Here is a 22,260-nt window from a genome sequence, read left to right on the forward strand (position 1 = left end):
ATTTTTCTTATATCTTCAGTTTGATAACCTGCTTCAGGCTTTCATTGTGTTTCCTGGACATTTTCTTCATTATATTTTTGTTGTTGCTTGATTTTCTACCTCCTTTACAATTGTTCAATTACTTTTCCAGTTTGATTCTATAGAATAACCAGTTCAGATCTAACCATAACCTTTCAGAATTAATTTTATTTTGTTTACCCTATATTCCAGGAAACCCTACCCCTATATCTTAATTTTAAGATGACTTTATTATCCACAACTTGTCCTAAATGTCTCAATCAATAGGTGAACCCACTATGAAGTCTCACTTGGAATTGCAGTACCCTCATAGTTATACTTTTGTCTACATATCTAAAAATATATATATATGTATATATATACACACATATATGTATATACATATATATGTATATATACATATATACACATATATATGTATACACACATATATGTATATATACATATATATACACACACAGAGATGCTAAAGAAGGCAGCTAGGTACATATGTGTGTGTGTGTGTGTGTGTGTGTGTGTGTGTGTGTGTGTGTGTACACACACAGAGATGCTAGAGAAGGCATTTAGGTACCTCTTTAGAGGTATTTTGGTTGTATAGTAAATAGAAAGCTGGGTCTACAGTCAGGATGACTGGAGTTCAAATTCAGCCTCAGAAACTTATTATCTATGTGACTCTGCACTAAACTGCTGACTCAGTTTCCCACTAATAAAAATAAAAATAATAACAGTATCTTCTAGGTTGTTGTGAGGATAAAATTTATAAAGTGATTTGCAAGATTTGAAGTGTTATAAAAATGATATTTATTGTCATTATTTTTATAGAAAACCTTAATAAAACAATTTCATTGATGGAGAGTTTTTCGATTTATGATCTTCTGTGGCCAGCATCAAGATGAAATGTCTGTCTGTTCAGTATTGCTCATACATGTAGTGGTTAATAGTAAATGGTTAATTGTGAGACAGTGAGATAATGATTCACTATTTCACTGGTCTTTTCGTTCACTGAGCTATTTCTGAGTTTTTATTATCAATTGTGTTCTCTTATCATTCTTAGACAAGTGACTATTGAATACATGGCACTGTGTGAACATATTTTATAAAACAAAGTTGAGGTGTACAGCAGTAGCTTAGCATAGAGGAAGGAGAGGTGGCCTTATGTTCAGAAGGAGTGGATTCAAGTGTTTTTTCTGGTATTTATAAGCTTCACAAATGTTTTTAGGTAAAATGAGTTGTCATTTGTCCTTAGTTTTTGAAGAGGACCAATGACGTCTCAAGATGACGTCCTGACTAGGGCATGAATTCGATTTAAGTGAGGCAAAGATGCACAAAGTTGTCAGCCTCACTCTCTCTTCCACAGTCATGAAAGACTATTTGCAAGACAAAAGTCAGGACGACTGGCAATGACCCAGGATGCAGTGGATGACTCTGGCATCTTCGATGTCTGAACTAGCTCTAAATGTTCCATAGCACCATAGCTAAATGTTCCATAGTTTCAGTCATCTTCATGGCCACAAACTGCTCATCCACCTATTCCACCAGGAGGTTTTCACATGCTTGGGATGGACATCCCTCTAACTCACCTACATATTTGAGGCTTGTCAGTTACCCTCCACCTGGTTTAGCCCCTCTGATGGTTTTCCTGGGGTGTGGCTGCTACACATGCTATAGCTTCTTGGAGCCACAAGTGAGAGTTGAGTGACAGCGGACACCAAAGATAGATGAGCAGCCTTGAAAAGGGCTCCGCAAGCCCTCACATGAGAGGTGATAGTCCTCCCTGGACACACTATATGCCCCGTGCTCTATATGTCTCACTGGGTTAGAGCGAGGAAAATATTTCGTAAAATGCTACAGAAATGTGAATTATTAATACTAACTACTAAGTCATAACAGTAACATTAAGTAAAGTCATTTCTGTCAATCCAGTTGTTGCATGGATGGCTCTTTCTGTTCTAAGTTAGGACTGGACCTATGATTTCTTTGGTACTGTGAACTCCCAGGTGAGGAAATGCTTCCAGACAGGCACCTACTCTGCCACTTATATACTGTTAGGGAGTTACCTAGAGCTTAGACAGATTAAATGATTTGCCCAGGGTCAGTCATCCACTATGTGTCAGAGGCAGGACTTGAATCCTGGGCTTCTTGGCTTTGGAGCCAGCTCTGTATCTACTACTCCATGTGCCCATCTCCTTCAATTATTGAGAGATGTTGTAATAATCCCCAGACTATAGATATAGGGCTTTATATTTTCAAAATGTACTTTTAAAGCATTAGCTAATTAATCTTGTTCTCTCCCTTCCAGGGTCTTGCCAAATAAATTGATCTTCATTCAGTAAGAGTGAACATCGCGTATTTTCTCCAAGCTCTCCAGCCCACTCCTTCCTTTCCTGTCAACTCAGCAGGCAGTTTGTTCTGGAAAACTAAAGGTTCTCATGATTAAATCATGGTGAATAGGCTCCCTGTGGCTCTTGAGCTAATGAGTGCAGGGCAAGAAAGGAGCTGCACTTTTGCATACAATTCCATTACTAAGTGGGAGCAGCAGTGTTTGCTGAGCATCATTACCCAGCCTAGGTAGGCAGCAGCACCAGCCATTATAGCCTCTTAAGGTACATTAGGAATAGGAGGCTTGTATCTCCTGCATTTAAGTTTCTCTCTCTGTCTCTGTCTGTCTGTCTGTCTCTGTCTGTCTCTGTCTCTGTCTCTCTGTCTTTGTCTCGATTTCCATGTCTTTCTCTGGCTCTCCCTCTCTCTCTGTCTCTGTCTCTCATTCTCTCCCCTTCTGTCTCAGTCCGTCTGTCTCTGTCTCTGATAATGTCTGGTATTTCTACAGCTTTCTGAAAGCACAATGTGTATGAGGGTGGGGTGTAGGAAAGAGGGGAAGTTCTGTGGCCCTTCTTGTGACTGAAAAAGAATGAAACCATAACCAACCTACTGTGTTGCTGCTTGATATTGGCCAACTTGGTTGTTCCAAAGGCACACATTCAATAAATACATATTCAAGGAGTGCTTTATGTACCTCATCTCATTTGATCCTTCCAAACATGTTAGGTAGGTCCTACATGTAATTATTTTTTCATTCCCATTCTACAAATGGAAACATCAAGCCCTCAAAGAAGGTGACTAGTTCATGATCACATAGCTCGTAAGTGTCAGAGGCAGGATTTTAATCCAGTTATTCATGATATCAGGTCCAACACTCAAAGCATCATGGTATACCACCTCTACAAAAAACACAATGTTTTACCCTTATATTTCTCTGCCTAGTAAAGTCCAAGTGGGGTATGTTGGACATGATGACCTCTCAGGTTCCTTCTAGCCATAGATTATATGTACCTATTACTTCCATACCAGGAGCCAGGAAATTTCGAACCATTTTGGCTCAGGAGAGTTGATTGATTGTTAAATTTTCAGCATGAGTATTTATACTTCAACAATCACAAAAGGCTACAAATAAGGACTTACTTTGTTGTTTTGTTGATTGTCTAGATTTAAGAAAGTGGTGGAGAAAATAATAGTAAGCCAGATTAAACTTAAAAAGAACATTTTCCCTCCTGAGAGCCAGTTGTGAAACATTTGTCTATAAGCACACTCCTGCTCCATACTCTCCTTGTAAGAATACAATGTATTCATGAGCATCAGCAAAATAAAAAGTATTAGAATGAGCCTTTGAGGAAGAAACGGAAAGGGTCTCATGGTATCGTGGAAAAAATCCCAAACTTTGGTTTTGGCTGGGCTATTTCAATACCCTGCTAATTGGTCTCCTTTCTTGCTTCAAGTTTCTCCCTACTCCAATCCATCCTATACTTCAGTGTCAAAGTAATCTTCCTAAAGTACAGATCCGACTATATTACCCCCTCTCCCATCATTCAATAAACTTCCATTTGCTCCATATTACTTCAGCATCAAATATAAAGTCCTCTGGCTTTTAAAACCCTTCACAAATTCACACATTCCTACCTTCCCAGTCTTCTCATGCTTTATTCTCCTTAATGTTTCCTCTGCCACTTGCTGGTCCTCACATAGCACATTCCATGTCTGAGCATTTTCATTGGCGCCTCTCTTTGCCTAGAATGCTCTCACTCGTCCTCACCTCTGCCTCCTAGCTTTCCCGGCTTCCTTTAAGTCTGAACTAAAGTCCCACCTTTTGCAAGGCCTAGTCCTCCTTCATCTTATTGCCTTCCTTATGAGACTCCCTCCCTCTAACTTATATTTATCTTGTTCATACATAAATGTCTGAATGTTATCTCTCCCATTAGATTCTCCATGAGAACAGAGACTCTTTTTTGTTTTTGTAGCCCAGCACTTAGCACAGTGCCTTGCACATAGTAAGAACTTGACAAATGTTGGTTGACTGACCCTTTCCTGGTGCCCCTGAACACACTCCCTTCTAATTAGTATAGCATGTAAGCTTAGAAGTAGCTGGTATAACAGTACAATTGCAAAGAGAACCTAGAAGTCACTAACAGACTGTCCTATATATTAAGGAAGCACAACAGTTAATTACAAAGTGCTTCAGAAATTAGAAGAGTGTCAGTCACTGAAAACTGTCTTCCTAGATAACTAAGACCACATCCTAAGTGCTAAATTAGGGGAAGCCAGTTAGGTCTTAACGTAAGGGTCCCTTGGTCCTGTTGACTTCCTGTAAGCCTCAGACAAACTCCAGACATGCATAGTAAAACCAGCAGAACACAGTCTCGAGCATTATGCTAATGAACTAACCCTAACATGTTGCTGGTGAGCTAAGGTGGCATGGATAAGAGTTAATCTATTCCCCCAAAACCCTATAAAACTGAGACCCCTAAACTCTTACCCCTCCCCCCACCGTGGGACTCCTATATCTGTTATGGATCCATGCTATTTGAGTCCTCCCAATTCCAATCTGTGGTTTTGTAAATATTCTCTACATCCCTCTCCTTCCCGTTATCTTCCCCATGCTGCCTGTCTTCTTCCACCGTACCATCTCTCTGTAACCTCTGTGCCTTATTGAAGTATGGTTGAAGCATTACTCCCTTCTTGGTGCTATCTTGGTCTTTCCCTGAGAATATCCAAAAACTTTCCTGCCTCTCCTTGACCCAAAGGGACCATTTAGACGTCCTGTTCCTTTAGCCATAAAACAGTGAGCACCAAGACTGAGGCTTTATGCTATTCATAGTAACTCCTACCCTTGAATAAGCTGGGCACAATGAATTCATGGGTAGAAAGCAAGGATGGGGTGGGGTGGGGTGTCTGAACCATGAGTTCCCCAGGAAATTTTTTTTCCTCTTACCTGGGTCACACTAAATCAATTAATAATTCTGTAGATTAATCGACATTTCATATGTATAAGACTGTGAGACTTTTATCAAATCATTTAATCTTACTGTGTCTCATTTCTCAACTAGGAAATGAGGAGGCTGGACTAGGTGGCCTCTATACACCTTCTACCTCCAATGTGATCCTAGACATTCAAGAAAAATAGGCAATCATCAGTTGTGGGTAGTTTAAGAGCATCTGGTGAATAGTTGGAAAATCTGTGTTCAGGGCTTAACTCTGACACTTACTAATTGTGAAACTATGATGAAGTTATTTAAACTTTCTAAGCCTCAGTGTCCTCAGCTATAATATGGGAATATAAATACAGTACTCATGCTATTTACCTCACAGAGTTGTTGTGGGAAAAGTGTTTTTATAATCTTAGATTGATTTGCAGAGTTGTGTGATTGTGTGTTTTAGACCAAGAGTTTGTAATCTGAAGTCTGTTAACTTAAAACAATTTTTTAAATATTTTAAATATAGCTGGTTTATTTTTATACCCATATATCTTGTTTTATACCTTTAAAAATTATTCAGAGAAAGAGTCCATAGATTTCACCACACTACTAAAGGGGTTGAGGAGCTAGTGATGTAGCAGATAGAGTGCTGGGCCTGAAGTCAGGAAGGCTAATCATCCCAAGTTCAAATCTGGCCTCAGACCCTGGGCAAGTCACTTAACCCTGTTTGCCTTAGTGCTTCAACTGTAAAATGAGGTGGAGAAGGAAACGGCAATCTACTTCAATATCCTTGCCAAAGAAACCTAAATGAGGTCATAAAGAGTTGAACACAACTGAAAGGACTGAATAACAACGAGAAAAAGCAAAAGGGTCTAGGATACAAAAAAATAAATGAGAACCAGCCTTTCCCTTGTCTAAAAGACCAGATGGTATCTCAAGGTCCCATCCATATAGGACAGTAATTCATAAACATGGTATAAGGCTCATTGGACCAGTAAAGCACATTCTCCTGAGAATTTTAGTAATTTACTGGCAGCAATTTAGATATCAAAGAGAGTAGTTAAAAGGTAATTGAGAGCTAGCATACCACAGTTACTGATTTTCCTATTGACAGATAATTCCCTAAGGACCAAGAAACCTGCCCAATAAGATCCCACAAACCAGTTAATATTCTAGAGAAGCTAGGAGAACTCATTACAAACTTACAGAAATTCCTATATAATGTTTCAATGATTGGTATTATTTCACAATACCTGTTACAGTATTTTCCCCTACTGCTGTTTTTTTGGTGTGGAAATAATTATTAACATGAATTGGTGGTGTGTCTTTCTATAATCCATTTAAAAAAATGACTTCTACTTATAATTCACTAGATTGGTATCAAAATCCTTCACTTCCTTGAATGGTTTCCTGGATTGGCTGGTTTCGAATTGTGGTTGCAGTTAGTTACTGAACTTTCCTGCAAAGTACTATCAGCATTGTCAACTCAATAAATATTCATTAGGCACCTACTATACACAAAGTGTTGTTCAAAGTGCTTGGGAAACAAAGATTTAAAAAATGCAAATCATTCCTAGCTTTTCTTCTATTGGAGTTTACAGTAGCAAGGCTTGTCTTTTGAATGAGAGGAAGTGGAATTTAAAAGTTAAAAGCTCCAGAAATGACAATATCTTTTATTCTGTTATTGCCCAGCACTATAATTTTTTGTGCCTAGGGAAGGCAACTAGAAACTCCTTCAAGTCAACTTATTAAGATAAATTCATTTTGGAGCATGGGGGAGGGAGCAGTGAGGGAGAGAGAGAACACAAAATGGGCATAGTGTGAAAGTGGAAATGATGAAGAGATCACTTGGGGTGAGGCAAATAGGGGGAACAAATGGTTGTGGCTTCTTATTTTAATAAATTTTTCTTGTTAACTAGATGTTAAACAAAATTGTTCCCATGATGATGAATAAGTGCAAAGGTTCAACACCATGGGATAAAGTTTCTGATTGTCCTGCCCCAACTATGTTTCTAGTTGTACCTCTGGCTAAGGACCTCAGATGCTGTATACAAATGATCACATTTATTTTCACAGTAGCTTTCTGGGGGAAAGATGGGAAAGGAAATGTCTGTATCATGCAGAAGAAAAAAAAAACCCAAGGCTTAAGAAGGTTAAATGATCTATGTCCAAAGTCACCAATATAGTAAATAGTAGAGATAATACTTTAGGTTCCTTACCCAAGGCAGAGAAAATAGCTGCAGCCCAGAACATTTCCCCCATTAGGGCAGGAATAAAGATGAGTCCACCCATGCGCTTCCCATAGAGTTGCTGAAATGGATCTAACATTGTCACATACCCTTTGGAACGCATGGGTTTTGCAAAAAACAGACCACCTAAAACAAAACATAAGAAAGATATAATTTTAGAAATTTACTATGTAATTATTAGCTTCTATAATAGGTTTTATATCATATATATTCATATATACATACATATACACATAATATATACATACATCATCTATACATATTATATATAACACATGCATATCATACATAATATATACACATATTATATGTAACGTATACATATTATACATATATGTTTTCACATCCATGCAAAGTGTACTCATTTCTTAGGGGATTCTAATATTTTCTGGGAAAGCTATAAAATTGGGGGATAGAAGAAAAATCAGAAAAAAGAAAGGGTTTTTTCCAGTGAAATCTAAAAGCACAGAAAGATGGTAGAGCAGAAATAAAAGTTTAAAATAGTTTCTTCATGAAGTTGAATCTAAAGAACTTAGCAATGGAAAAATAAAAGCTATAAAAGCTCTTCCTAGTAAAATCACACAAAGGTTCCTCCTGTGGCATTATCTTAAGTCTTCCTCAACTCAAAATACGATATTTGCATTTTCAAGATATTATTTAGGAATCTTGTGTGAGTGAAAAGTCCTAGCAGAAGCTCTAGTTTGAGTCAATGCAAGTCTTCAGAAGGATATGAATACAGATGTCACCCAGGCTATGACCAATATCGTCAACTTGGGACCCTGGGCAAATCTTTAAGACTGCACATTCAGAACAGTTGCAGTTTTTTATCTCTTGCTATTGTTTTTGGTCATTCTTGTTTCCCATTTATGCAGTTCCTTGTTCAAATTGAACACTAATTGTATGCAAGATTCATGTGCATTTGAAGATGATTTGATAATTCTAATTGTAAAAATACTAATGACCTATAGGCAGGCTATCAATGAAAGAAGTAAAATAAGAGATAAAGCTCACTGAATCCCTTAGCATTATAATTGTCATCTTAAAAGAAATTCTTAGGAACATTCTATTACCAAATGATCAAACTGTATATTCATTAAAACTGCTGCTTGTAGATCTGCGTAATTTTTTTCATTAACATTTTACTTACATATTTCCATAGGGTCTATTATACTCCCCATATAAATATAAAATGGTGGTTAGAGAGCCAGCCTTGAGTCTAAAGGATTTGAATGCAAATTGTACCTTTTTCAAATACTGACTATGAGTATGGTTAAGTTATTCAATGTCTCCATGCCTCAGATGACTCTCTTGAACTATTAGTTCTGAATAGTAGCAGATATACATTGGTAGAGGGAGTTTTATCACTAGGAGTTTCCTTTACCAATGTAATCACACAGGTCTGAACCAAAAAAAAGCCATTGCAAAAACAGAAAGAAAAAGGTGTAGATTTCTGCAATGATTATTATTACAATACCTTCACAGTGAAATACATAACAATTAAAACATGTTTTCTTACACATCTATACTGACAAAATAAACAGACTAAAAATGCATTTCTCCCCCAGATTATGCCACATAACTTAATAGAAGGAATGTTGAGTGACTTAATTTCTGTCTCTGTGTGTCTCTTTTTCTCCTCTTCCCCTCCCTAGCTTTTCCTCTCTCTTTCCATTTTCATCTTCCACCCTCTCTCCCTGTTCTTTCCCTTTTCCCTTTCCCTTCTCCCCTCTTATTCTCTCTATGAATAGACATACAAAGAGATAATATAAAATATCTAACAGGTACAGCATCAGAATAATGATTTGGGCCCCCAATTTAGTAGGAGAGAAAGATTTGAATTTGGATACATTGAGGGAAATGTTTGTAGAAATGGCAGAAAATCCACTCTTCCATATCAATAACCTTGTATGTCGCTACATGCTGGTGAATCATGATGCAAAATTACTGGTTGTTAACGTAAAAGCTAATGGAAAGACTCAAGGAGACGATAAGTAGGTTGGTTGAAGCATGCCACCGATGACAACTTGTGTGAGAAAAAGTATGCAAGACATCATCCAAGACATGAGGTAGGCAAGGACAGACTACAGACCACAGATGGACAGTTGAGATGCTAGATCATGACTTTTAGGATTCAAAAAGACAGAGGAAGGAATCCATTTCCTCCAGTGCTTGTTATGGATCATGTGTGCAAAGAAATGTATGAGAATTATGCATAATGAGGTATAGAAGGATTTCAAACTTTATCAATGGAGAACTTGCCCACACAAAGGTCATTGATCCATCTGCATCTAGTTAAGTAGACACTGTGGTCCAACTTTTTGTCTTACCTAAAACCAGGCTAAGTGAGTATCCAATTGGTGCTTGTGCCCAAGCCAAACCATAACCTGGTACATAAACTGCCTCAGCTGTCCCATTTATGTAACCTCCTCCAACCCAGGTGGCTGAAAAGAATGAAACAACAGGAAATTAAGTTATATTTCTGCAAATCACTTAACCTTTTAAGTGACCATTCTTATTTTTATTCATTGCATGACACAGAAAAAGTATGATCTACAATAAATAAGTAATCCTTCCCAATCTTTTTTTTTTAAATTTCCTTAGAAAGGTGGATGTCTTGCTATGTTCAACTCAAGGTTAGTTTTGTCATTTGTAAAAGGAGGTGCCTGAATTAGCTGACTTCTAAAGTTTTCTCTAGCATTAAATGGGGTGTTATGATTTCATTTCCCTACAACCTCTAGTTTACATATTTTCTCTCTAAATTATTATTATAAATTATTATTCTAAAGTGGGGATGGTTGCAGTGTGGCTGTTTACATGTGGATCCACAGGGCTGTGCCAATCAAGCAACTTATGGACAAGTATGTATTAAGCACTCATTATGTATGAGATACTTTGCTAAATATTGGGGATACAATTTTTTTTTAAAATGGAGGAAACCTCCTCTCCCAGTGCTCACATTGTCAATGTTGTTTCTTTCAGAATGCAAAATTCCACTCTGTACTTTTTGTGTACAGGATGCAATTGTGGATGGAATATTTACTGATAATAATCCTTACAATTTTTAAATAGAATAGTTGCCTTTATGCCAGGAGAGAATACAGTTTAAACTCCCTGAGGCCAAGGACTTCTTGGCTTTTGTCTTTGTATCTCTACTGCATAGTAGGCATTTAATGTTTGTTGACTGAATTGAACTGAAACTGGCTCCAAACTTTACTCATGATGTATCTTATGCCTGTAATGCCCTCCTTCCCAGTCTCTTCCAACTGATAGCCTAACAATTAATCAGTTCCATCTCTCTTATGATGCTACCTTTCATCCCCTCCCGCCACCAACCGCAAAACAGTTTTACCTCAGAGGATCATAGAATTAGAGCTGAAAAAAACTTCTAATCACCTAATTCAACTCCCTCCTTTTACCCAGACTGAGGAACAGAAATTCCAAAGATAGTTGAAGTCACTGAGACAATAAATACCAACCATATGACTCCAAATCGAAGAAGGACTCTATCATACCAGCCTCTCCTGGTTTGATCTCACTGCATTTTATATTTATATTTTAATTTGCATCCTATTTATCTGGATTTGTGTCTTATGTCCTACTGGATTGTAAGCTCTTTGAGGGCAAAGTCCTTATCTTATTTATGGTTTTATCTCTTTTGCCTCCAAACATAGCATATTATACTTAATAAGTATTCAATTAGCAAATGAATGAACTATGCTCAGGATAGTAGTAGTGCTAATATTTGTGCTATGCACAAGTGGGTATGATGGATAGAGTGCTAGAATCAGAAACACCTGAGTTAATCTAGCCCTAGACATTTTCTAGGTGTGTGACCTTGGGCAAGTCATTTAACCTCTGCTTCAGTTTCTTGATTGTAAAATGGGGTTGATAATAGTACCCATATCACAGGGTTGTAGTGAAAGTCAAATGAGATAATATTTGTAAAATGTGCTTAGCACAGTACCTGACACATAGTAGGTGTTATGCAAATATCATAATTATCATCATCATCATCATCACCATCATCACCACTATATGACAATCAAAACTTCTAAACTGAGGATTTTTTGGTTTGTTTTTAGACTATTTTTCCATGAGGAACAAGAAGTGAAGAATATTCCCTTTCCGTAGACAATGATCATGCCTGTTCTTAAAACAAATGTTCGTAGGGCAATAACACAGAATTAGCTTGCTGGCAAAGGCATGCTGGAGCCACCTGAAGCATGTCTGATGCTAGGAAAGATCTTGAGATGAAACAGTTATTTCAGAAAAGACCCAATTAAATTACACTATAAGAATGAAACCACAAATTAGATTAATACCAAACAACATAGATATGGGTTGTATAGATATACAGGTACATGTTCATTCACTCAGTAAACTTTTATTATGTACCTGCTATGTGCCAGGCACTATGCTAAGCTATAGGAGTTGAAGATAAAATTCAACTCCATCAATAGAAAGGAGGATGATAAGAAAAGGAATGTTAATGGGGGAAAATGAAGTATCACTGTTAAAATCATAGTCAGTCCATAGACATTTATTAAACACCTACTATGCATCCCCTGCTATGCAGCTAGGTGGCACTGTGGATAGAGCGCCAGGCCAGATGAGTCAGGAAGACTGATCTATGTAAGTTCAAACTGGGCCTCAGACACTTACCTGGGTGAGTCACTTACCTCTGTCTGCCTCAGTTCCTCATCTGTGAAATGAGCTAGAGAAGGAAATGTAACACTATTCCAACATTTTTGCCAAGAAAACCCCAAATGGGGTCACAAAGAGTTGGACACATCTGAACAACAATAAAAACTAGGCATCAGGATTATGGGAGGTCCAGTGAGCCATGGGAAGGACCTTTGAGTTCAAGGAGTACTACTGCCTGGTAACAGGTCCAATATGAAGGGCCAGAATAAACAGCATATTGGGTCACAATAGTAATAATAATAATAATTACAGGTTTATGTATATATGTATATGCATATATACACACATATATATGAAATACATGTACATATATATGTGTATATATATATATATAAAATGTTTTAAAGTTTGCAAAGTTTCATTTATGTATATTACCTCTTACCATGAGATTCTCCATATCTTTGTTTATATTTTTGCTCTTAATTTCCCATGTTCCTTTGTGACTACAGTGACTAAAACCAATGCATTAAAAAAGATGTCATAGGTTTTTCTGTAAATCTGACCAGTGGAAGAGCCTTTTATTTTTTCTTTCAATTTTCTGCTGTTTTAAAATCTCTAGAACTTGCAATATTTCCTCAAAACAGTCTATACAGGTCTATCAGGCTAATTCTCTAAAAGCCTCATTTGGTATTAGCAGCCTGAGTCTAGAATTTGACTGTAATTAATGTATCTTTTAATTAAAAGATATGGCAGCTCCATCTCCATTTTTTCTTCAGTACAGACCAATTAGCCTCAATTGCTACTGTCCAACTGTTAGTTGTTCAGTCTTCATTTGTTTCCTACTCTGTCTGACTCCATTTAGGGTTTTCTTGGCAAAGATACTGGAGTGGTTTGACATTTCCTTCTCCAGCTCATTTTTACAGGTGAGGAAACTGAGGCAAACAAGGTTAGGTGATTTGCTCAGACTCACAAAGCTAGCAAGTGCCTGAGGTCACATTTGAACTCAGGTCTTCTTAACTCTAGCCCCAGTGCTATAGAGCACCACAACTACCTAACTGCTTTTATTGTCACCTATGCCAGTCAACTAAATAACGAATGACATGAGGTATATATGCATATATACACATATAATATATATATACATACATGATATACACATATATGTTTATATCAGTGTTTTAAGGCTTACAAAGTTTACTTTATGTATGCATGTGTGTACACATACATATATCTATACCAGTTGTAATTATACCATTATTATTCTTATTACCCAAGCTGTTATTAGAGAAACTCAAAACAAAACTTAATGAGGGGAAATGTTTCTAGGCTATGTTATTTTAAAAACAAATGTAAAAGCAATGATAAAATATGTTCCCAAGTGGTATTAAATACCAAAGGTTCTTTGTATAAAATGAGAACATTTGAAACAAGTTATTTGATATAGAGTAATATGTCACCCATCCTCCCTGTGTTCCACCTTGACCCTGAACCTTTTTTCTGGGTTACTAATAAATAATAAGTAATATTTTTCTTCACTTCTAGCCCTGTTGCAGTTTCAAGTTATGTATTTAAGTCTCAAACAGTTTAGAGAGGCTTTCATTAAATAACAGCCTTCTGCCAGGGTTTAATTCGAAAAAATGGAATAGTGTATTCTTACAGATACAAAACCTGTAGCTATTTCTTCCTGGCAAGATTGTTAGCAACTGAAGCTGACAGCTGTACCAGCAATGTCTAGTCACACAAGCACAGTTTCTCATCATGGTGGTCCCTTTGTCCTTTAGGCTAAAATGAAAATTACTATCAGACTGATTATAACTCATAATTGTATAATTTTAGTTTGGTTAGCATTTTGATTATGCAAAATTCTTCATTTTTGACATTTTGATCAAGAAAAAAAAAATATATTTTCTATTGAAAGTTCCTCACACTCATGATGAAGGAATACTATGCACTTACAGAGAGAGAGAGAACTGATGAACTGAGTGGAAATTGAGGTATAATGTTCTCAGTTTATTTTTTGCTTTGTTTTGAAATATGACTAATATGGAAATATGATTTGCATGATCTCACATGTATAATTGATATTATATTGCTTGCCTTCTCAGAGAGTGGGGGAGGGGGAGAATTTGGAATCCAAAATTTAAAAAGAAAGGAATGTTAAAAATAAATAAATAATGAATTATATTGTTAAAGAAAAAACAAAAACAAACAAAAAAACACAAAAAGAGAAAGTTTCTTATGTGACTGTAAGCAATGAGTGTGAGAGTTTAGGGGTTGGGGGTGGGACAAAGAAATTGTTTTTAACTTTTATTTTTTAAAAGAATAATTATCTTCTCTGTAGAGTACACACAGGATGGCCAAACCAGTGCACAATTACTTAGCAAACATACTATATAAATTTAAGACAAAATGTAATAAAATCATGGACTATGTTATGAGAAAACAGGGCTCCTCAAAAAAAGGTATAGTTCTTGATATTTTTAACCAAAATGATTAGAAATGAAATGTTTCCAATATCTTTTGGTAAATTGGCAGATACCTTGGGAAAAAATTGAACAAGAACAAACTGAGAGCCATTCTGTGATGAACATAGTAGATCAGCAGGTGCTTAATCCACACCCAACCCTTTTGATCCCCAGCAATGTTTATAGATCTATGATGGGAGTGGTACCCATGCTTTAATCCTACCTCAGATACTTGTAATATGCTAGCTATATAAACATCTGAAAGATGAATTATTGTATCCAATAAATCGTTCCAGAATATTTTATGCTTAAGCTAGGCAAAATCATACATTCAAGATGCAGAAATAATTTTCATCAACTCAGTTCTGGCAACATAACTGTGCTATGTAGAAACATATTCTTAATGGAATTTCAGGACTCAACTATTATAATTTCAGAGCTGCAATTATTTTTAGTTTGCACTGGGAGAAAAAAGGAAAGACTATCAATGTAAGGGGCATTGCAATCATTTAAAAAGACATTAACACACTACAGACTTTGAGATGCTGAAAACACAATTCTTTAGCCATTAGTCATTGGTGAATGTTTGCATATCAAATATTATGATATGCACATGCTTTTTTCACTAATTTTCATTCCTCTCCTGAAATGACATTCTGGGGAAAAGGAGGACAAGCTGGACAATACTTTAGACATAACGAATTGGTGGAGAAGAGAGAATGATCAGAGTGGAATTTCTTCTAGGGCACTCCCTGCTGTTTCTCCTCCTCTTTTTCAGCAATACATGTCCTCAGTGATTTTGCATGAGAGCATTACATTATCAACATGCAATGTTCATTTTTTAGTAAATTAATTTTTAGTACAGAATATTTGTTATTAAGATTTTGATTCAATGGCAACTTTTACTCCTGGGTTTAATCTGCTTGGATTTTTAAAAAATAACAAATCAATTAGTAATATTCATTGAATTTGCATTTAAGATTTTACTAAAAATGATATTACCCTAGTATCTACTGGCACAACATGGCTCTGATTAGTTTCCTCTTTATTACTGGAGATTACATGCTGTACTCATTTTAATTTTGAAAGCTAAGGCTGGTTTAGACTTTTCACCCACCTCTTTGCTTTCATTGTTTTCATTTCATCCACTAAAGCGAACTCTGATTGAGCCACATTTCAGTCTATGTATTTATTAATTGACATACTACTAACAAATTTACCACAAATTCAATTTTGCTACACAATTTTATAGCTCTTAGGCTTTGAACCATTTTGATTTTTAAAAACTTTTAAATAGTTATCTAGACCATTAGAATTTTACTAGTTTAGCAACAGAGAGGACTTCCTTCAGATCACTGAGTACATGGAATTGAAGATCAAGGTCTGTGGATTTATCACTACGTAAGTCACAAAGCATCAACACAGTTTTCCTTCAGAGGAAGCCAAGAAGGTGAAAGGTGAAATCTTGGCACCTACCAGTCATGGTAAATCCACCAACTAGCAAACCTATATCTCTGCCACCAACCATAATCGCTTCACAGCGTTCTTCTGAACTGCCACTGTTCTTGGTTTTCCAAGCAGCCCATATCCCAACCAACAGTATCACAAGATAGAACACAATGATGGCTATCAATCCTTCCACATGGAAAGCCATCTTCAGCTAGAGATCTTGATTTGTTTCCCAGATTGGCTATTTCATTAAGGATTCTAAAGAAAAATACAATAAGAATTGTAATTCATTAATATAATTATTCCGATAATAACTGTAATATACTATTAACTGAGAAGAAGCTATGTGCATACTAGGTGGCGATGAATGGGATAGCCTGCATGACTTAAAGGAGCATTATATTGAGAACAACCTAAAACCTAAAACCATTACTAAATGTCATTGAATATGACTATAAACTAGGTGTTTTTTTCACCAAGTAAAAATTTTTACATAGAAAATTAAGTTGGAAATAATTCTTATAAATATCTTAATTGCTGGTGTTTAGTGGTCTTTCAAAGAAAAAGAAACAAAGAACCTTGTCTCAACTTACCGAGTTTGTGAGAACACTTGCTAAGAATATGGCTTTATATAATTTTATAAGTAATTTTCAATATTTTTTACCTAGAAATATTCAGATATGTCTTAAGTGAATTAGAACTTCTCTAGGCTGTTGAATTAGTGAATATATCAGAACTTTATATTCAATATCAAACATACACAGCTTTAAAAACAACTTGATAAGTATAGACTAAATCCATTTGGGAAAGTCAAAGCCAAATACACCTCACTAAATCATTTCTATAGCTGTTCTCTACCTAGTGGCGAAGAATCTCCCAACCCCCAACCCTGGAAAAAATATCTCTTCCCTCTTTCCCCTACACAGCTTTTAAAATGGAATGCTATCAGAAAATCTCTCCATGAACAAAAATGGATTTGTCTTTTAAGTTTAAGAACGCCTAGAAATACAATAAATTCCTAAAATCATTGAAAGTACCAAACATTGAGTCGAGGGGACCAGTTCTAACTCTGTTCCCCTTAGATTTTTTTTTCTTTTGGATGCCACACCTGCCTACTGTCATCAGGTCAATCAAGCAGGTTGCTGAGAATACACCCATGTAGGTGGGCACAAAAGCACTTTCCCTTATCTAGGAAAAAGTAGACCCAGCTTTTCTCTGGAAATTAGTCTGTGAAAGTAGTTTCCTTAGATGCTCATTGCTATATTTCTACCATACCTTCTACTCCTACCAGTCCTCATCCCAACATCCTGGTGCACACAGCTCCTGACCTGTTCTAGTGGGATACTTTGGTCCCATCACCTCCTGCCCTCCTTGCCTTTTTCCCTTTACCCCTTCCTTCTCGGTTTCTTTGTCTCCACTCCTCCCTGAGCCGGCACCAACCTGCTAGATCTCCACTCTAATTTAGACCAACCTAACCGGGCGGAGGAGGACGGAGAGTTTGATATGATCTCCCCCAGAGACCCTTTTCAAGGACTCAGGGTACACCTGTTAAAGACGTTCCAATCCCACCTCGGTAGGAACCGCGAGCGTACCTCCTTTCCCGCACCAACTCCAAAAAAGGCTCCTAAGTCCAGTCTGGGCGCGGGAATGCAGAGCCCTGGGTCCTACCTTGTTTTTCCTCTCTTGCGAGCCTTCCACAGGAGATGCTAGGGACTCAGCCCTCCTCCGGGGACACACTCGCTGGCTCCTCCAGTTGGAAAGATGAGTGCGCTCCCCCCCCCCCAGCCCCGCCCCGGTCTCCCTGGGGAGACCGAGGATGAGATTGGTGGCGGCCCTGGAGGCAGCAGGAGCAGCAGCAGGTTTCTTTTAGGAGCCTCCCTCTAGTCTACAAGTATCTCAGTACCCCGAGTTTCAGTCTAGTTTGTGGGTGGGGCACAAGGTTATGGAATGTTCATGGGGAAGATGAGATTCGAAGGGATGGGGTGCTGCTGGGCTTAGGCGAGTAGCTGGGCTGGGGGATTCTGTGGGTGTTAGACGTGATTGTCAAGCTAAAGAAAACACCTTTTATAATATAATAAGGGGCGGAGAGGAAGGGGTATTCGTCAGAGCCGGGAAGCCGGACGTCAGAGAAAAGTGAATGAGAGAGTACTTGGGGACAGCGACCGTCTGGGGCGCTCCGGGTGGATGAAAGGTTGAAAGCAGCGGAGAGATGAGGGAAGCAGTGAAAAGGGCGGAGTGCCAGGGGAGGGAGAGGAGTCGGATTCGGAGTCGTTGGATGATGGGGATACTAAAACCACTGATGGAGAAAGAGGAGGGGGACTGTGAGGAGAAAAATAGATGAGGAAAAGGAAGGAGAGCAGCGTGTGGGGAGTTGAACGAGTACCCCCAGCCCAGCGGGGGAAGGGACTGTTCAGAGAAATATCTGACTTCAAGGGAAGCAACAAATGAATAGGGGCAGCCTCTCAAGACCCCCTAACCTGCAACCTGGCTCCAGATATTTCCTACCTTTTGCCCTCTCTTAGCAGTTGTGGAGGTCCGATCCCAGTTGCGCCACATAATATAGGCTGGAACAAACTTGGGTAATTTATTTAATGTAACAAGGTCTCAGTTTCCTCACTTGTAAAATGAGGGAGTCGGACCAGATGGTTCCCCAGGTGCCCTCCTGAACTAAATCTAATATTATAATCTCATCAGACATATAGAGAAAGCCTTCCACTCTTGGCCCCTGTAGGACTATGTGAAGAGGAATTATGAAACCCCCAAGGACTAGCCTTTTGAAGGAAGCCTTTAAAATAAGGTTTTGGAAAGAATTTTTTTAGCTTCTTAGACCCACGGAATACTAGAGTTGGAAGGGACCTTAGACATCTACTCTAACTCCCTTATTTTTACAAAGGAGGAAATGAGACAGAGATGGGAAGGGACTTGCTCCAGGTCAGGCAGCAAATAAAACTTCTCCCACGTAACAGAAAACAGAACAAAACAAGGAGAGGGAGAACAAATGATTAGTTTTACCATCATTTTTTTTAGAGACTGCAAAAAATAAAGCTACATGGCTTGTAAAGACAAATTAAAATTATGCATGTTTGTCGCAAAGATTTTGTTCTTTTTTCAATGGGGGTTGGTAACAGAGAGAAAAAATAAAATGCTTTTTAACTGAAAAAAGTAAAAATTATAATGGGAAAAAGACTATTTGGCCACGTATCCTTCTGGATAGCAGTTAATTCTCCCTTAACTTCTCTAAAATGTCATCATGTGGTGGTAGGAAAACAACAGAACTGTGACTTCATTGGCATAAGGAAATTTCCTTTCACAATGGAGGTCTGCACTTGCCTAGAGTAATGAAAGACTGTGACTTTCCCAGGGTGATTCAACATGGCTGGGAGAGGGGTAAAATTTGATCCTATGTCTTCCTAGGTGTAATGCCAGTACTCTGTCCAGGAACCATGCTGATTCTCATAGGGTAGGTGAAAAGCAAAATAATACCAATCCACTAATGCAATCAAAATATCTAAGTGGAATTCTCAGTCACTTAACCAGCAGTTTTAGAGCCTTACCCTCCACATTATCACCAGTCAGGTTCAGAAGCTGTCATAGCTATCTTGTGTCCTATTTTCTTTGTTCTCTGTAAAAAACAACCACCATGAGCTACAGATAAAGTTCTTGAAGTGAGAAACCCTATGGCGTTCAAACAGAAGATAAGACAAAGGCCCAGACCCAGCAAGGGGGAAGTGATCTGGCCTCCCAGATTAACCCTAATGGCTTTTCTGAAAGAAAAAAAAATCTGAGATAGTTGCTAACTTTACTCACATTTTGGTAAGGAGATATGTGAGACTGGAAGAGAAAGTCAATGGATAGGAATTTTGGCATAATTGTTAACCTTGATGTTTTAACTTAAACACTTCTTTTATCCATGCTTTTTCTTCAATAATGCTGTTTCAGATGGTAATCTTTGGATATGGATCAGTCTAAATCTGTCATTAAAAATATCCCAAAGTCAAGGACAGAGAAACACTGTGGTGTAGTACAAAGGTGTCAGATATGTAGCCCCTTGTCCACTTTTGTCAGACAACACTCCTCTGCAGCCAAAACAGATTAAAATGTACTGGGAAATATTTAACAAAATAAATTAAAAATAGGATAAAATATAGATATGATTTCTTAAGTCAATATATAGCTTCAGAGATCCTTATGGATGATTTAGTGCGCCCATTTCTATTCAAGTTTGATAACACAGGTATAATGGATAAAGAGTTGGTCTTGGAGCCAGGAAGATCTAGGTCCAAGTCTTACTTCTGACACATAGTGGCTGGCTGTATGACCCTCTATAAACCTCTCAGTGTACAAGGCAAATTCTCAAGATTATATGCTGTAAAAAAGTTACTGACCTACAGGGTCAGAGGGAGCTTATTTATCTGGGAGTTTCTTACATTAATGAAATCACTCATAGTGGTCCACTCTCTGTTTCCAAGTCAATGGTAACAGAAAGCTTCAGGAAGCAACAATGTAGGCATGTAAGGGACTGAAATGATGCACAGCACAGAGATTAGGAAGCTTGAACAAAATCCAACCGAAAAACCAAACAGATGAATGTTAGTTTTGCAAAAGCTTTTGTTTTCAATGTAAGGCCTCTCTGTCACAAGCAGCAAGCAGAAGAGCCAGACTGGCACTCAGTGCTCTACAGAGGCCCATCTAATACACTTTGAGAAGCTTGACTTGCCGGTCTCCATGGGAATAGCAAAAGTGGGTGGAAATGATGACCTTGAAAGTTACAAGAAAGCCTGGTAATTAAAGTGCAAGAAAATACAATGTTTTCCCATGCTTGGATGGAGAGGAGGCATCAGCTGGGCAAGACAGCTTCAGATATATTAAGTCTGAATCTGAGGAGACATTTCTTCATTTAAAAATTCCCCTAAATTCCTCTGTCTGATCCAGGAATGGCATCAGGATTGATTCTCTGTTTTATGTTGTAGTCACCCAGAAATTTACTTCTCTTTTGACTCTGGTTAGATATATTTTTTATTTTTTCCATACAATGGTATACATAAAAGGTTGAAGTACTATCTTTCTAAGAGACAAGGGATTGGGCTAGATGCCCTGTGATGTTTATTTCCAGAAGTTTGCTTTTGTGAACTGAAAGAAGCCAAGTATCTATTCAGGACCATATTCACATTTTCCTCAGTTGCTTTTATTTTATAATTTACTCCTTTCGAAAGTTCAAATTAAATCCAGCCTACATGGTTGTTGACTAGAACAGTGGTGAGAAGGTTAGGAAACAAAAAATTGAGTTTCATAGAATGTAGAGCTACAAGGATCTAGTTCAACGCCTTCATTTCTCAGATAGCAAAACTGAGACCCAGGAAAATTAAGTGACTTGTTCAAAATTAGTACTAATAAGAGCTAATATTTTATAGTGCTTGAGTACTTACAAAATGCTCTAGATATATTATCTCATGTGATCCTCATAATAACCCTGTGATATAGGTGCTATTTTTTTCACTGTTAATATCCAGGTAGTTTACCAGCAGAATCAAGTAATAAATAAACATTTAAGAAAAGTATAGCAGTTGTGATGAGGTTCAAAGCCAGCATGGGGTCTGTGGTCTGGGAAAGCAGGTGAAAGAAGTTTCTAACTGAACTCCGTTCTCACCAACTGTCACAACTGCAGATTCAGCCTGCTATCAACTCTGGTCCACTCCTCTGGCCCACAGCTGTCTTTTTTTTTCTTACTCTCTGCTTTGTCCACAAGACCATCTGCTATAGCCTCAGTCTTACCTTTTCATGTGGTATCCTGAAGTTTGGTGTCCTGAAGTTTGAATAAAAGTCCCTTCCTCAAGGCTCCTAGAGAAACAGCTTCTCCCAAACAACTTGAGCTCTCAGAATTCCAGTGAACAGTCTCAGTTCAAGGATTCTCTACCTTTCCAAGATCTCTCAAAATCTCTGTGTGATCCCATTAAAGATAACAGCATCAGTGTCCAAAATCTTTGTCATCCTTGGCCTTAGCAATTTGCATTTCTTTTTTTGAATTTTATCATTTTTATTTAATGTTTAGTTTTCAACATTGATTTCCACAAGATTTTGAGTTACAAATTTTCTCCCCATTTCTACCCTCCCCCCATTCCAAGATGGCATATATTCTGATTGCCTCATTCCCCAGTCAGGCCTCTCTTCTGTCACCCCACTTCCCCCCAT

The 22,260-nt window shown here is 37.7% G+C and overlaps 1 protein-coding gene across 3 annotated transcripts in view; it reads right to left on the minus strand.

Annotated features, from left to right (window-relative positions):
* The window catches only part of SLC5A7 (solute carrier family 5 member 7), a 48,062-nt gene extending 26,097 nt beyond the window's left edge, over positions 1 to 21,965 (minus strand). Inside the window, exons 1-4 of one of the 3 annotated variants that reach the window (XM_036757699.1) lie at positions 21,844 to 21,965; positions 16,099 to 16,329; positions 9,841 to 9,954; positions 7,484 to 7,639 (exon numbers count right to left, since the gene is read on the minus strand). In XM_036757699.1, coding sequence (XP_036613594.1) covers positions 7,484 to 7,639; positions 9,841 to 9,954; positions 16,099 to 16,276 — 448 coding nt within the window. In that variant the 5' untranslated portion in view covers positions 16,277 to 16,329; positions 21,844 to 21,965. Of the gene's footprint in view, positions 1 to 7,483; positions 7,640 to 9,840; positions 9,955 to 16,098; positions 16,330 to 17,663; positions 17,755 to 21,843 lie in introns of those variants that run through there. The other 2 variants (XM_036757700.1, XM_036757701.1) reach the window with 2 other exon arrangements.
* Between the last annotated feature and the right edge of the window lie 295 nt (positions 21,966 to 22,260).

This window comes from Trichosurus vulpecula, chromosome 4 (assembly GCF_011100635.1).
Source record: "Trichosurus vulpecula isolate mTriVul1 chromosome 4, mTriVul1.pri, whole genome shotgun sequence".
Classification (NCBI taxonomy): domain Eukaryota; kingdom Metazoa; phylum Chordata; class Mammalia; order Diprotodontia; family Phalangeridae; genus Trichosurus; species Trichosurus vulpecula.